Source organism: Carcharodon carcharias (genome assembly GCF_017639515.1).
Source record: "Carcharodon carcharias isolate sCarCar2 chromosome 29 unlocalized genomic scaffold, sCarCar2.pri SUPER_29_unloc_6, whole genome shotgun sequence".
In the NCBI taxonomy this organism is placed as follows: domain Eukaryota; kingdom Metazoa; phylum Chordata; class Chondrichthyes; order Lamniformes; family Lamnidae; genus Carcharodon; species Carcharodon carcharias.
In genome coordinates this window covers 304138-318931 of record NW_024470679.1, presented here as the reverse complement: position 1 = coordinate 318931, position 14794 = coordinate 304138, and the positions used below count along the sequence as shown (strand labels likewise).

The 14794-nt window shown below is 52.1% G+C and overlaps 1 protein-coding gene across 5 annotated transcripts in view; it reads right to left on the bottom strand.

The window, feature by feature from the left end:
* The window catches only part of LOC121274113 (Friend leukemia integration 1 transcription factor-like), a 193861-nt gene extending 181356 nt beyond the window's left edge, over positions 1 to 12505 (bottom strand). For 4 of the 5 annotated variants that reach the window (XM_041181272.1, XM_041181274.1, XM_041181273.1 and 1 more), the window contains exon 1: positions 12351 to 12505. In XM_041181272.1, the coding sequence (XP_041037206.1) occupies positions 12351 to 12368 (18 nt within the window). In that variant the 5' untranslated portion in view covers positions 12369 to 12505. The remainder of the gene's footprint in view (positions 1 to 12350) is intronic. The other variant, XM_041181276.1, reaches the window with a different exon arrangement.
* Positions 12506 to 14794: the final 2289 nt, after the last annotated feature.

The following is a 14794-nucleotide window of genomic DNA, read 5'->3' as shown; positions in this document are numbered from 1 at the left end:
CCCCCCCTCCCCACACACTGAATATAACCCCCTCCCCCCCACACACACTGAATATAACCCCCCCTCCCCACACACACTGAATATAACCCCCCCTCCCCACACACACTGAATATAACCCCCCCTCCCCACACACTGAATATAACCCCCTCCCCACACACACTGAATATAACCCCCTCCCCACACACACTGAATATAACCCCCCCTCCCCACACACTGAATATAACCCTCTCCCCCCCACACACACTGAATATAACCCCCTCCCCACACACACTGAATATAACCCCTCCCCCCCCACACACTGAATATAACCCCCCCTCCCCACACGCACTGAATATAACCCTCTCCCCCCACACACACTGAATATAACCCCCTCTCCCCCACACACGCTGAATATAACCCCCTCTCCCCCACACACGCTGAATATAACCCCTTCTCCCCACACACACACTGAATATAAACCCCTCTCCCCTCCCACGCACTGAATATAACCCCTCCCTCCACACACTGATTACAACTGGAGTCCAACACCAGCGCAATCCCTTCCCAGGTCACTTGGTCTCCCAAGGGAAACACACTGTGACTCCAGGACCCGTTCTCTGGGACAGACCGGGAAACCGAGTGGCACATTTCAACCTGCGGGGTTTCCGGATTGGGGAGGTGGGGTGTGCTGCTGTAAATACTCAGCAGGTCGGGCAGGTCTGCGGGGTTAACAGAGCTAACTTCCAGCTCTGGAGTAGAGTCAATACAGACTCGAAATGTTAACTCTGTCCCTCTCTCTGTCTCTCTTTCTCTCTCTCTCTCTCTCGATGGACGCTGCCGGACTTGCTGAATATTTCCAGCACTTCCTGTTTCTATTTCACGTTCCCAGTATTCACAGTATTTTGCTTATATTAACCAGCTGCTGTGGGGTGGGGATTGGGGGTGTAAATAGTGCTAAGGTCACTGGGAGCCAGTAATCCAGAGGCCCAGGCTGATGCTCTGGGGAATTGGGGTCAAATCCCACCAGGGCAGCGGGTGGAATTTCAATTCCCTTGGTCAATCTGGAATTGAGAGCGAGTCTGAGCGATGGTCACCATGAAACCATCACCAATAGTGGTTAAAAAAAAAAGGTTGCCGCCCTCTTCTGGTTCTGACCTACATGTGACTCCAGGCCCACAGTCATGTGGGTTGACCTTCTCCGCACCCGCCCCCCCCCAACCACCCTAACTGCCTCTCTGAGCTGGCCGAGCGAGACACTGGATTCAAGGGGTAATTAGGGACGGGCAACAACTGGCGGCCTCAATACATCTCGCGAAAGAATGGGAAGGGGTCTCAATCCCGTCTTTAGCTTAATTAGAAATGGTGGGGGGGGGGGCGGGGGGCTGCTGGCCCTGATATACAGGAACCCCCACCCCCACCACCCCCCCCACCCCCAACCCCTACCCCACCCCGTGTGAATGCAGCAGAAAGTGGCTCATATTTAACCAGGTTTGTGCACACGGGGCCCTGATACACCAGGAGGTGTGGCTTCTTTCTGTTCATGTCTGGAGTTGAGTCAGGGTTTTTTGCAGGTTTGCAGCCTCCTCATTTCCGGGGAGCTGACCCTCAGCTACATTCGGAACCATTTTTACTGCATCTCTCCACCTGTAGACAGGAGACTCCTCCCCTCCCATCACCGCCTTGGACCAACTCTCTCACCAGCACCACCCCCCCCGCCCCACCCCAGCGAGAAGGTGCAGAGGGACACCTGTGTGTGTGTGTGTGTGTGTGTGAGTCTGTGAATTCAGCTTCTTGCAAAAGAAGCTACATCTGATTCCAATGAAGTTTCAACCGCAGTAAAGTTGGCAGGAATGTCACTGTTAACAAGGAGCCCTCTGTGGTTAACCAGCCCTTCACCTACACTAACATTGCAAAGCTAACTGTAACCTCCCGGTTCCTCACTGATAACTGAGGTTTGACCCGCTTGTTAAACGGGGGTGCGGTGACGAGCCGAGTCTGACATGCGTGGGTAGGAGCGGGGGAGGGGGAGGGGTCTCTGTCCCCTTCTGACTGAGGTTGGATCGGCGCAGATCTGTTCGCCTGGGCGTGAGGCCTGAAGTTCAATTGGCTACAGCGCTAATCATTCCTCTCCTCTCTCCCAAACCCCCACCCTCCCCCACCCCCTCCTCCCTCCCCTGCCCCACCGACCACACTTCCCACTCCTCACTCATCCCTTCCCCAGAGCGGACGATGCTGGGATTTCTGCCTCTGTCTGGAGTGGGGCAACAGGGCAAAGCCTTCACCTCCAGTGCCAAGGCCTGGATTTGGCCCAATGCAGACATTTCTGGTGGAGGCTACAGAGCAATAGAACACAAAGCGTACAATCCCATGTCAACAGCTCGGGGTTAACAGAGGAAGGGGTGGAGATAGAGTGGCAGGCAGGCTGAGAAATAGGGTGATGGGGAGTTAGGCAAGGTGGGTAACAGGGTGACAGAGAGAGAGACAGAATAACAGAGTGAGAAATTGGGGGATAGAGAGAGACATAGACAGGATGGGTAATAAGGTGATAGACAGAGGGAAACAATAACAGAGTGAGAAATTGGGTGATAGAGACATAGACAGGGCGGGTAATAGGGTGATAGACAGAGAGAAACAATAACAGAGTGAGAAATTGGGTGATAGAGACATAGACAGGGCGGGTAATAGGGTGATAGACAGAGGGATACAATAACAGAGTGAGAAATTGGGTGATAGAGACATAGACAGGGCGGGTAATAGGGTGATAGACAGAGGGAAACAATAACAGAGTGAGAAATTGGGTGATAGAGACATTGACAGGGCGGTTAATAGGGTGACAGACAGAGAGAGACAGAATAACAGAGTGAGAAAATGGGTGATAGAGAGAGAGAGATGGACAGAGTGACAGATAAGGGTGACAGAAAAGGAGACGGGGACAGAGAGTGGTAGAAAGAGGGTGACACAGATGGAGACGTAGTGACAGACAGAGAGAGAGAGAGAGAGCCACACCCACAGACAAATACACACAGAGATCGGCTATTCCTGAGGCTGGGTGTTAACCCTGGATCGGGCCCAAACTCAGATTGTGTGACATGGAAACCTCTTTCCAACAGAGACAAGATGAAAGAACCCAGGGTTCCCGAGAGAATCGGCCCACTACCTCTCAGACCTGGATTTGAAGACAGCCCCGGGTTGGGTCGGGTTGGGGGTGGGGGGAGATGGATCTTTCCTGTGAAACCCTCATGTCCCTTCAATTGGCGCACTCGCCGAGCCGAGTATTAAAGCGGTCGGAAAGCCTTTTACAACATTGAAAGACCGTTAACCTGAAAAGCTAACTCTGTCTCTCCCTCCACAGATGCTGCCAGACCTGCTAAGGATTTCCAAAGCCTTCTATTTTCATGATGGTTTTTTTTTGTCAAAAAGAAAGCTGATTGGATTGTGGGGGCATATGTAAGGCCGAGAGAAAGAGCGAGGTAGAGAGCTAGAGGGACAGAGAGGGAGGGAGGAGGGAGACAGAGAGAGATGGGGGAGAGAGAGAGAGAATGGGAAAAAGACAGAGGGAGAGAGGGGGAGAAATAGACAGAGGGCGCTTCCTCCACTCTCAGGTGGACATTGTATCGCATTTCGTTTTCTGCAGATATTTGGTTATCGGCCTTCCTGTCATAAATGATTAGTTTGCTAAGTTGAAGGGTGTTGAGGTTGAATAATGCAGCGATATCAATCGATGCCCCGGGCCAGGCTAGAGCTAATCAGGGAGTATCTTGTGAATCTCCCTCTCTCTGTATATCCCTCTCCTCCTCCCACTCGGTTTCAATCTCTCTCTCTCTCCCTCGCTCTGTTCTTCTCTCTCTGTCTCTCTGTTCCCATTTTCCTCTGTCTCTCCCTCTTTCTCTTTCTAAGCCTTATCTCTCTCTCCCTCTGCTTATTTTTTCTGTTTGCCTCTCTCTCTTTCTCAGTCTTGTTCTCTCTCTGTCTCTTTCTTTGCCTGTCTGAATCTCTTCCTGTCATGCCTCTCTATCTGTCTATCTTGCTTCTTTCTCCCTAATTGTGTGGTGTGTGTGTCTGTAAATGTGCGTATGTATGTGTCTAAGTGTATGTCTTTGTGTCTGTAAGTATATGTGTGTGTGTAAGTCTGTGTGTGTGTCAAAGTGTGTGCGAGTGTGTGTCGGTAAGTGTATGTGTGTGTGTCTGTACGTGTGTGTGTATGTGAGTGTGTGTGACTAATTGTGCGTGTGTTTGTGTGTCTGTAAATGTTTGTGTGTATGTATGTATGTGTGTGTGTGTATGTGAGTGTGTGTGTCTAAGTGTATGTGAGTGTGTGTGTGTCTGTAAATGTTTGTGTGTTTGTGTGTGTGTGTGAGTGTGTGTATGTGTGTGTGTGTCTATGTGTATGTGAGTGTGTGTGTCTAAGTGTATCTGAGTGTGTGTGTCTGTAAATGTTCGTGTGTGTATGTGTGTGTGTGTATGTGAGTGTGTGTCTGTAAATGTTTGTATGTGTGTATGTGTGTGCCAATGTGAGTGTGTGTGTCTAAGTGTATGTGAGTGTGTGTGTGTCTGTAAATGTTTGTGTGTTTGTGTGTGTGTGTGAGTGTGTGTATGTGTGTGTGTGTCTATGTGTATGTGAGTGTGTGTGTGTCTAAGCGTATCTGAGTGTGTGTGTCTGTAAATGTTCGTGTGTGTATGTGTGTGTGTGTATGTGAGTGTGTGTCTGTAAATGTTTGTATGTGTGTATGTGTGTGCCAATGTGAGTGTGTGTGTCTAAGTGTATGTGAGTGTGTGTGTGTCTGTAAATGTTTGTGTGTGTGTGTGTGTGTGTGTAAGTCTGTGTGTGAGTGTGTGTGTACGTGTGTGTGTGTGACAGTGAGACCTTGTGTCTCACTTCCATGTCTTTCTCCTCCTTTACTATTTGTCCTTGTGTTATCGCTTCCTCTGCCCCCCACACCCCCACCTCTCCCTGTCTTCTTTCACCCCCTTCCCTGCAGCTAACAGGTTAATGCTGAACTGAAATATAACCCAGTAATAAGAACCTCGCCCTGCCTTGGAAGTGTATTCGAGGCTGAGAAGTGAGCCGATCAAGAAGTTTAAGATTATGAACGCTTTTTATAGCGTTGACATGGTTTGTTCCTATTTGTGGGGAGGAGGGGGGAGGGAGTGAGACCAGAACTAGAGATCTTCAATATCAGATCGTCACTCATAATCCCAATGGGGAATTCATGAAAAAAATTCTTTACCCAGAGAGTGGGGAGAATGTGGGACTCGCTCCCACAGGGAGTGGTCGGGGTGAATAGTGTCGATGTATTTAAGGGGGAAGCTGGATAAACACACGAGGGGGAGAGAAAGGAATAGAAGGCTATGCGGATGGGGTGAGACGCAGGGGGGGGTGGGTGGTGGTGGTGGGAGGAGGCTCGCGTGGGGCAGGAACACCAGCAGGGTGGAAGATGGGCCGAATGGCCTGTGTCTGTGCTGTATATTCATTGTAATGCTGAGTATCAGGGACTTGGAATCGGCGCTTCTACATCTCGCATCACTCTCTCTCTCTCTCTCTGTGAAGGCCAATATGTAGTGACCTGGCCGCAGAGCTGTCCTTTCACCCAGGGACATCCAATTCAGTCAGCTTGTGTTTTCAGCTGCCCTGACAGCCTCGAGTCGGCCACCGATTGAACCTGTGGGAGGTGGAGCTGTGACGGGACAAGGCGCCCGGAAAGAACGATCAGGAGCAGAGCGAATCCGCTCGGTCCAGCTGCTGCTCCCCTTGAGGGCGACGAAGGCACCTTTCCCTTCGCCGCTTCAGGTGACTCCGGCTGCCGCCCGAACGCAAGGGCGGTGGGGGGGTGTGGGGGGTGGTGGAGTGGAGTGGATTCAAGAGAACGGCGGTAATCCCCATTCGGATCCATGCGGACCTCAGAGAGCGCAGGGCCCCGGTGACCAGCGGATTGAATGCGCGTCCAGGCGGTGGAGGGAGCTGCGTGCTAACCCCCACATCCTGGGCTGTGCCCCTGCTGAGAATTCCTGGATTGGGCCGGGGGGGTGGGGGGGTGGGGTGGGGGGAATCTTTGGCCAGGCAAAGTGGTGAAGGGACCAGCGATGCTTTGCCCCCTCGATAGGGCGGCTGGAGTCCACTGGAATGGCCAATGACCTTCCATCTCATCGCCAATCATTTGGCCCAACATTATGTACCGTCGAATTCCACCCCCCCTCCAAAAAAAAACTACGGGGGTGCATTGTTTGGGCACCCGCAATACTCTGCGGACCACAAAATGCCCAGAAATGTCTGGTCGCCGCCAGAGCCTCATTCTCCAGGTAACGTGGCCAAGACGCTGGCTCATGGCGGGAAATTCCAGCCAAATTCCCGCCACAGCCGATCTCAGTGGATCGTTTCTAACCTGGGTGTACAGACCAGATCGCAATCATCTCCCGGCTCTAAACCAGACTCCTTGTCAATGGGAGTCCAGGCAGGGAGTTTTCAGACTGAGGAGTTTGGCCTCCAATCAAACTGCAGAACCGGGCCCATGACACCGGCGCTCTGGGAGATTCCCGCAATGCCGGGGAGACAAATGGGGAAATTTCCCAGACCCCCGGATAATCCGACACCCAGGCAGCCGGGTTTCACAGAGAGAGCGTGGATAGGGGGGTGGGGGGGTTGCGGGGGAGGTCGCGAACTGAAAATTAACACATCAGTTTCACAGGATATCTTCCAATTGGCCAGGGAAAACATACCGGAGAGTTATTATCAATGAACAAGCCCCGTACCTGTCCTGGGAGTGTTTGATGGGGACAGTGTAGCGGGAGATTTACTCTGTATCTAACCCGATGCTGTACCTGTCCTGGGCGTGTTTGATGGGGACGGTGTAGAGGGAGATTTACTCTGTATCTAACCCCGTGCTGTACCTGTCCTGGGAGTGTTTGATGGGGACGGTGTAGCGGGAGATTTACTCTGTATCTAACCCGATGCTGTACCTGTCCTGGGCGTGTTTGATGGGGACGGTGTAGAGGGAGATTTACTCTGTATATAACCCCGTGCTGTACCTGTCCTGGGAGCGTTCGATGGGTACGGTGTAGAAAGAGCTTTACTCTGTATCTAACCCCGTGCTGTACCTGTCCTGGGAGTGTTTGATGGGGACAGTGTAGAGAGAGATTTACTCTGTATCTAACCCCGTGCTGTACCTGTCCTGGGAGTGTTTGATGGGGACGGTGTAGAGGGAGGTTTACTCTGTATCTAACCCTGTGCTGTACCTGTCCTGGGAGTGTTTGATGGGGGCGGTGTAGAGGGAGATTCATTTTCTCATTTGACAGGTGGTTTGGGGAGTTCAGTAAGATGCCGTGTTTTTTCGGTGAAAGCTTGTGTTCCTGGCCATTCATACATCTCTCTTGAAATTGGAGTTTTGATATGGAAGTTTACTGAGAAACGGCTTCGGAACCGGCCGCTTGTTAAAAACTATTGAACCGCCTACCGGGCGACTCGCTGCAGAGATTCCCTCGAATTAATTGAGGTACTGATCGCTGAGCACCGTTATGCTGCCTGTCTCTCATTGACTGAATGATATTTTAATATTTATCTGAAAGTTCCTCGTCTCTCGCACTCGCTGCTGAGTTTTAAAAGTTCTCGGTGAATGCGAATCCCGCAGGGCAAAGAGGCTCATTCCAAAATTATATCTCTTTCTGGGAATGCGCTGCTGAGTTTAGGGTCAGGATGTGTGTTTTGTGGGGGGGTTTGGTGCTGGGATCTGCTGGGTTTAGGGTCAGGGTGTGTTTTTGGGGTGGGGTGGGTGGTTTGGTGCTGGTCTCTGCTGGGTTTAGGGTCAGGGTGCGTGTTTTGGGGTAGGGGGTTTGGTGCTGGGCTCTGCTGGGTTTAGGGTCAGGGTGTGTGTTTTGGGGTGGGGGGGTTGGTGCTGGTCTCTGCTGGGTTTAGGGTCAGGGTGTGTGTTTTGGGGTGGGGGGTTGGTGCTGGTCTCTGCTGGGTTTAGGGTCAGGGTGTGTGTTTTGCGGTGGGGGGGTTGGTGCTGGTCTCTGCTGGGTTTAGGGTCAGGATGTGTGTGTTTTGGGGTGGGGGGTTGGTGCTGGGTGCTGCTGGGTTTAGGGTCAGATGTGTGTGTTTGGGGTGGGGGGGTGTTGGTGCTGATCTCTGCTGGGTTTAGGGTCAGGGTGTGTGTTGGGGTGGGGGGGTTGGTGCTGGGCTCTGCTGGGTTTAGGGTCAGGGTGTGTGTTTGGGGTGGGGGGGTGGTTGATGCTGGGTGCTGCTGGGTTTAGGGTCAGGGTCTGTGTGTTGGGGTTGGAGGGGGTTGGTGCTGGGCTCTGCTGGGTTTAGGGTCAGGGTGTGTGTGTTGGGGTTGGAGGGGGTTGGTGCTGGGCTCTGCTGGGTTTAGGGTCAGGGTGTGTGTGTTGGGGTTGGAGGGGGTTGGTGCTGGGCACTGCTGGGTTTAGGGTCAGGGTGTGTTTTGGTGTGGGGGGGTTGGTGCTGGTCTCTGCTGGGTTTAGGGTCAGGGTGTGTTTTGGTGTGGGGGGGTTGGTGCTGGTCTCTGCTGGGTTTAGGGTCAGGGTGTGTGTTTTGGGGTGGGGGCCGTTGGTGCTGGGCTCTGCTGGGTTTAGGGTCAGGGTGTGTGTTTTGGGGTGGGGGCCGTTGGTGCTGGTCTCTGCTGGGTTTAGGGTCAGGGTGTGTGTTTTGGGGTGGGGGCCGTTGGTGCTGGGCTCTGCTGGGTTTAGGGTCAGGGTGTGTGTTTTGGGGTGGGGGCCGTTGGTGCTGGGCTCTGCTGGGTTTAGGGTCAGGGTGTGTTTTGGGGTGGGGGTGGTTGGTGCTGGGCTCTGCTGGGTTTAGGGTCAGGGTGTGTGTTTTGGGGTGGGGGCCGTTGGTGCTGGTCTCTGCTGGGTTTAGGGTCAGGATGTGTGTGTTTTGGTAGGGGGCCGTTGGTGCTGGGCTCTGCTGGGTTTAGGGTCAGGGTGTGTTTTGGGGTGGGGGTGGTTGGTGCTGGTCTCTGCTGGGTTTAGGGTCAGGGTGTGTTTTGGGGTGGGGGGGGGTTGGTGCTGGTCTCTGCTGGGTTTAGGGTCAGGGTGTGTGTTTTTTTTGGGGGGTTGGTGCTGGTCTCTGCTGGGTTTAGGGTCAGGGTGTGTGTTTTGGGGTGGGGGCCGTTGGTGCTGGGCTCTGCTGGGTTTAGGGTCAGGGTGTGTGTTTTTTGGGGGGGTTGGTGCTGGTCTCTGCTGGGTTTAGGGTCAGAGTGTGTGTTTTTTGGGGGGTTGGTGCTGGTCTCTGCTGGGTTTAGGGTCAGAGTGTGTGTTTTGGGGTGGGGTGGGTTGGTGCTGGGCTCTGCTGGCTTTGGGGTCAGGGTGTGTTTTGTGCTGGGGGTGAATGGTGTTGCAGATTTGTTTGAGCTCAGAAATCAGTTTATCCCCACCCCCACCCCACCCCCCCCCCCCCACCCCCCACGACCTCCACCCCCCACCACTCCAGCCCCATTGTACAGTTATGAAATGTTACATATGGTACCTGGCCGTGTTCTCTCTGCCTATTTGCCGGCCCCAGAATCCTAAGATGAAGATTGTTATCGCGCTCAGCTCCGGCTTTGAAGGCAGCTGCTCTCGGGTTAGTGTGAAAAAGCAGAAGTTATTTTTCGGTGGCTGAATGTGCAAAGTGGGCCTGTAATCGCCTTCTGCAGGAGAGCAGTCAGCAGCAAGCTCCCAGCAGAGTGCGGTTTGATAGTGAACTCCAGCCCGCAGACAAGCTCCTGTAACAATGGCTGGGCTGCACAAATCTCTCTGCTTAGCAGAGTCAAGCAAAGCGGGCTTTTGGGTGTGGGGGGTGGGGGGGGGGGCGTGTATGGGGTGTGCTGGGAGGGGGCTGTCATTGGGGTGTTGAGGGAGTGAGGGAGGAGAGAGAGAGAGATGGTGGGGGGGGGGTGGGGGGGTGTGGGTGTGGAGGAGATCTTGTCTGGCCGCTCTCTGGACACTTGTTTATCCCAGAAACACGTCAGCAGCCTGTAACTGCCATTACTGTAGAAGTGGTTGTGCTGCCTCAATGCACAACTCAGGAAACTGGCAGAGGAAACATGAGTCTTGTGGCCGGAAGTCCCTGCTGTAGAGATAAGGCACCTGATGACATTTGTTCTTGCTAATGTCAATTCTGCTTTAAATAAACCCATCCAAACTCCAACTCAAAAGAAAAGGAAAACTTGAAACTGGGATCATCGTCACATTCCCCCTGAACAGACTTTGTTTTTACACCTTGCTCAATGCCGTCTGGTTCAAATTCACCCCCCACCCGCACCCCACCCCACTTCCTACCCTCCCCCCCCACCCCAAAAGGAACACGTCCGAGTTTACACTTCATTGCAAATTGTCGGCTGCATTAGCTGGTTAATCGCAATCTCCCTGACCCGCCCCAGACACACACAGAGAGAGAGAGAGAGAGAGAGAGGGAGAGAGGGAGAGAGAGAGAGAGGGATAGAGAGAGAGAGAGAGGCATGGAGAGAGAGAGCGAGAGGGAGAGAGAGAGAGAGAGAAGGATAGAGAGAGAGAGAGAGGCATAGGGAGAGAGAGAGAGGGAGAGAGAAAGAGAGAGAGGCATAGAGAGAGAGAGAGAGGCATGGAGAGAGAGAGCGAGAGGGAGAGAGAGAGAGAGAGAAGGATAGAGAGAGAGAGAGAGGCATAGGGAGAGAGAGAGAGGGAGAGAGAAAGAGAGAGAGGCATAGAGAGAGAGAGAGAGGGAGGGAGAGAGAGAGAGAGGGATAGAGAGAGGCATAGAGAGAGAAAGAGGGATAGAGAGAGAGAGAGAGGGATAGAGAGAGAGAGAGAGGCATAGAGAGAGAGAGAGAGAGAGGGAGAGAGAGAGACAGGCATAGAGAGAGAGCGAGAGGGAGCGAGAGAGAGAGGGGCATAGAGAGAGAGAGAGGGAGAGAGAGGGAGAGAGAGTGAGAGAGAGAGAGGGGCATAGAGAGGGAGAGAGAGAGAGGCATAGAGAGAGAGAGACATAGAGAGAGAGAGACATATAGAGAGACATAGAGAGAGAGAGGCATAGAGAGAGAGAGAGACATAGAGAGAGAGGCATAGAAAGGGAGAGAGAGGGAGAGAGAGAGAGATATAGAGAGAGAGACATAGAGAGAGAGAGAGAGAGAGAGAGAGGGGCATACAAAGAGAGAGATTCACACACCAACACACATACACACACAGACACTCACTCACAGACAGACACACACACACCTACACACATAGAGAGAGACACACATACAGACACACACACACGCACATATATATAGAGAGAGAGAGACACATAGAGAGACACACAGACACACACACTCACGCACACAGAGACACACACATACAGAGAGAGAGACACACACAAACACTCAGAGTGTGACACACACACACAGACACACACACACACACACTCAGAGAGAGTGACACACACACACACTCAGAGAGAGAGTGACACACACAGACACACACAGAGAGAGAGAGTGACACACACACACACAGAGACACACACACACTCAGAGAGAGTGACACACACACACACTCAGAGAGAGAGAGTCACACACACACACACACTCAGAGAGAGAGAGTGACACACACACTCAGAGAGAGAGAGAGAGTGACACACACACACACACACACAGAGAGAGAGAGAGAGTGACACACACACACACAGAGACACACACATACTCAGAGAGAGTGACACACACACACACACACACACACACAGAGAGTCACACACACACACACACACAGACACAGACACACACACAGAAATAATGCACTCTCCTGCGCTCAGCAACTCCACATCAAAGATGATCGCAGTGCTGCTGCTGCTGAAAGGATTGGGGTCCGGTGTAGGAGTCGGTGCTTTGGGAGGTACCGTTGTGTGAGCATCACTCACCCTGGAACTCGGACGCCTTGCATTCCAGTCCCTCCCCAACCTCCTCCATTTTATTTTACATTGAAAATGACAAATCCCCAGGAAAGGTTTGTTATCGCTTTGTCTTTTTTTTAAAAAAAATAAAATAAATAAAAATAAATAAATAAATACAAATAAAGAGATAGCGGGCGGCAGCCTGAAGCTCTGGAGGTTCAGGGGGCGCCCCGGGTTAGAGGCGGTGGGTTCCTCACGAATGTAACATGTACTTGTTTTTGAATAATATGTAAAGTGTGATTGTCGAGCGCGTCCGCCGGACACTGTTATGGTTTTTATCTGTCGCTCTCTAGCAGTGGTTTCTCGTCTTATTAAAAGACAACCACTAACGGGAAGGAAGAGGAAATTTTTTGTACTAGAGGAAGGAGTGGGGAGCTCGGATTGCCAGCGAGCGCTTGACTTTACATGAAAGAGCGAGCTGTGGGTGTTCAATCCACACTCAGATGATCGCCTCCCGCCTCCAACCACCTTCTCTTACCTTGATGGTACAATCCATGGCTGGAGCCTGCTCACTTCACTACAAACAACTGGTCTTTCTGTTTTTTTTTAAAGAAACACAAGTCGAGAGGCTCAGGGGCCGCACTCTTCACCCGCCAGGGTCCCGAACATTGCAGATTTTGTTACCCTTCTGTACCGCTGCAACCGGATGAGAAAAAAGTTTTTTTTTCTAAATTTGGGAAGTGAAGTCAGCGGCGAGTGCAGTCTCATTTCCTATTGGTGGATGCGAGCGTTAATGGGGTTCTCAGCAAGAAAGTTAACGTTATGTGAGAAAGTTTGAGAGGCAGGAGGGACAACGGAGAGGGACAGAGGTCAGGAGGGGAAGGGGGGGAGTGAGAGAGACAGGGAGTAACAGAGAGAAAGGGAGAGAGGGGGAATAACAGAGAGAGGGAGTAACAGAGAGAGAGTGGGAGTAACAGAGAAAGAGGGAGAGTAAAAGGGATAGAGAGAGAGAGGGAGTAACAGAGAGAGAGAGTGGGAGTAACAGAGAAAGAGGGAGAGTAACAGAGATAGAGAGAGAGAGAGGGGGAGTAACAGTGAGAAAGAGAGAGAGGTGGAGTAACAGAGAGAGAGGGAGTAACATGAGAGGGGAGAGTAACAGAGAGGGAGTAACAGAGAGAGAGAGAGGGAGTAACAGAGAGGGAGTAACAGAGAGAGAAAGAGGGAGTAGCAAAGAGAAGGGAGAGTAGCATTGAAAGGGAGAGAGGGGGAGTAACAGAGAGAGAGAGAGGAAAACAGGAAGGAACAGAGAGATAGAGTGAGATTCAACGAGAGAGAGAGAATCAAGAGTAACAGAGAGAGAGGGAGAGACAGGGAGTAACAGACAGAGAGAGAGGGGGTGGGAGAGAAAGTGAGATTCAGAAAGAGAGAAAGAATGAAGGAGTAACAGAGAGAGAGAGATAAAACATCAGAGACAGAGACATCATATCAGACAGTAAAAAGGAGGACCAGAGAGAACAGTGAGTAAGAGAAAGAGAGAGAGTGAGAGGGTAAAAATACATAATACCAGAGTAACAGAGAAGTAGAGACAACTCAGAGAGAAACAGAGATAGAAAGAGAGAGAGAATAAAGAAAGATAATTTCAGAGTAACGGACAATTAGAGACATCACAGAGAGAGAGGGGGAGGTAATAAAGAATGATAGTATCAGAGAGTAACAGAGAGGTATTGACATCACAGGGACAGAGGGAGTTATAAGAGAGATAATATCAGAGTAACAGAAAGGTAGCGACATCAGAGAGAGAGAGAGAGGGAGAGAGAATAAAGCGAGATAATATCAGAGTAACAGAAAGGTAGCGACATCAGAGAGAGAGAGAGAGAGGGAGAGAGAATAAAGCGAGATAATATCAGAATAGCAGAAAGGTAGCAACATCAGAGAGAGGGGGCTGGGGGGAGAGAGATCAGAGTGAGAGACTATTAGAGCGATAGGCAAAGCGACAATCAGAGTAACCCGGAGAAGATGAGCCGCAAATAAAGGAAAGGCGGGGGATGAAATTCAATGATTGGAAATGTTGAGTGTGGTTTACAGGGCGCGGTCGCTACAGATTTTTTTTTCTATGAAGTGCATGTTTTTGGCGGGTGTGAGTTGTGATATGGCCCGAGATATTTTGTCCCATAGCAAAGCAGAGGACGAGGAACCCGGAACAGGGAGACTCTTCCCTTGAGTAATCCACTGGCGTCCGGTGGCTCGCGTTGGAACACACGCTGCCCCTTTGCGGATTTCAGCCAGTGCAACTTCGGCGTAAAGCCTTGACCAAATCCGCTCGGCGACCTCACTCTGGAGCGGGGAATGAGCCGGGACGGAAGTTGCTGAAGCAGAACAAAACATGGATGGTTCTACCTAACAGGGCGACTGCTAGCGAGACGATAAGGCGGGCGGGCGGGCGGGCGGGCGGGCGGTCCAGCGCTCCCAATTCTGATCATCCCGGGTTCGATTCCCGCCGCCGCAAAAGCGGCTCCACTGAAGTCAATCGCGACCAGGGAGGGCCCTTTGGGGGTAGGGCCGGCTAGTGATGTTGCCGGATCTGCCGAATATCTGCCACAATTCGTCTGCTTCAGCGGCGATTGGTCCGCTGGTGTCAGGGAAGGCGAAGGGGGGGGAGAGAGTCCATAACCAGGAGGAGATCGGAGGAAGTGGACAGGGGTGGGGGGGACAGCGTGGAGCAGCAGGAGGGTGGAAAACTGAAGGATCCGAATCGGTAAAAGCGAGAGGCGAAGGCCGCCGCTGGGATGGGATAGACCCAGAGCCCGGAAGGGCCGCACAAGCTGGTTGGGCAATAACTTCCAAAAGTGACTGGGTCTGGAAAGCAAACAAGGCGCTGGTCCAGGGCCGGAGAGAGGAGGAGGACGAGGGGTAATTGGTTCATCGTTTGATAGCGAAAATGCACACCGTTTGAGCCCTTTCATAGTGAGAGAGACACGATGG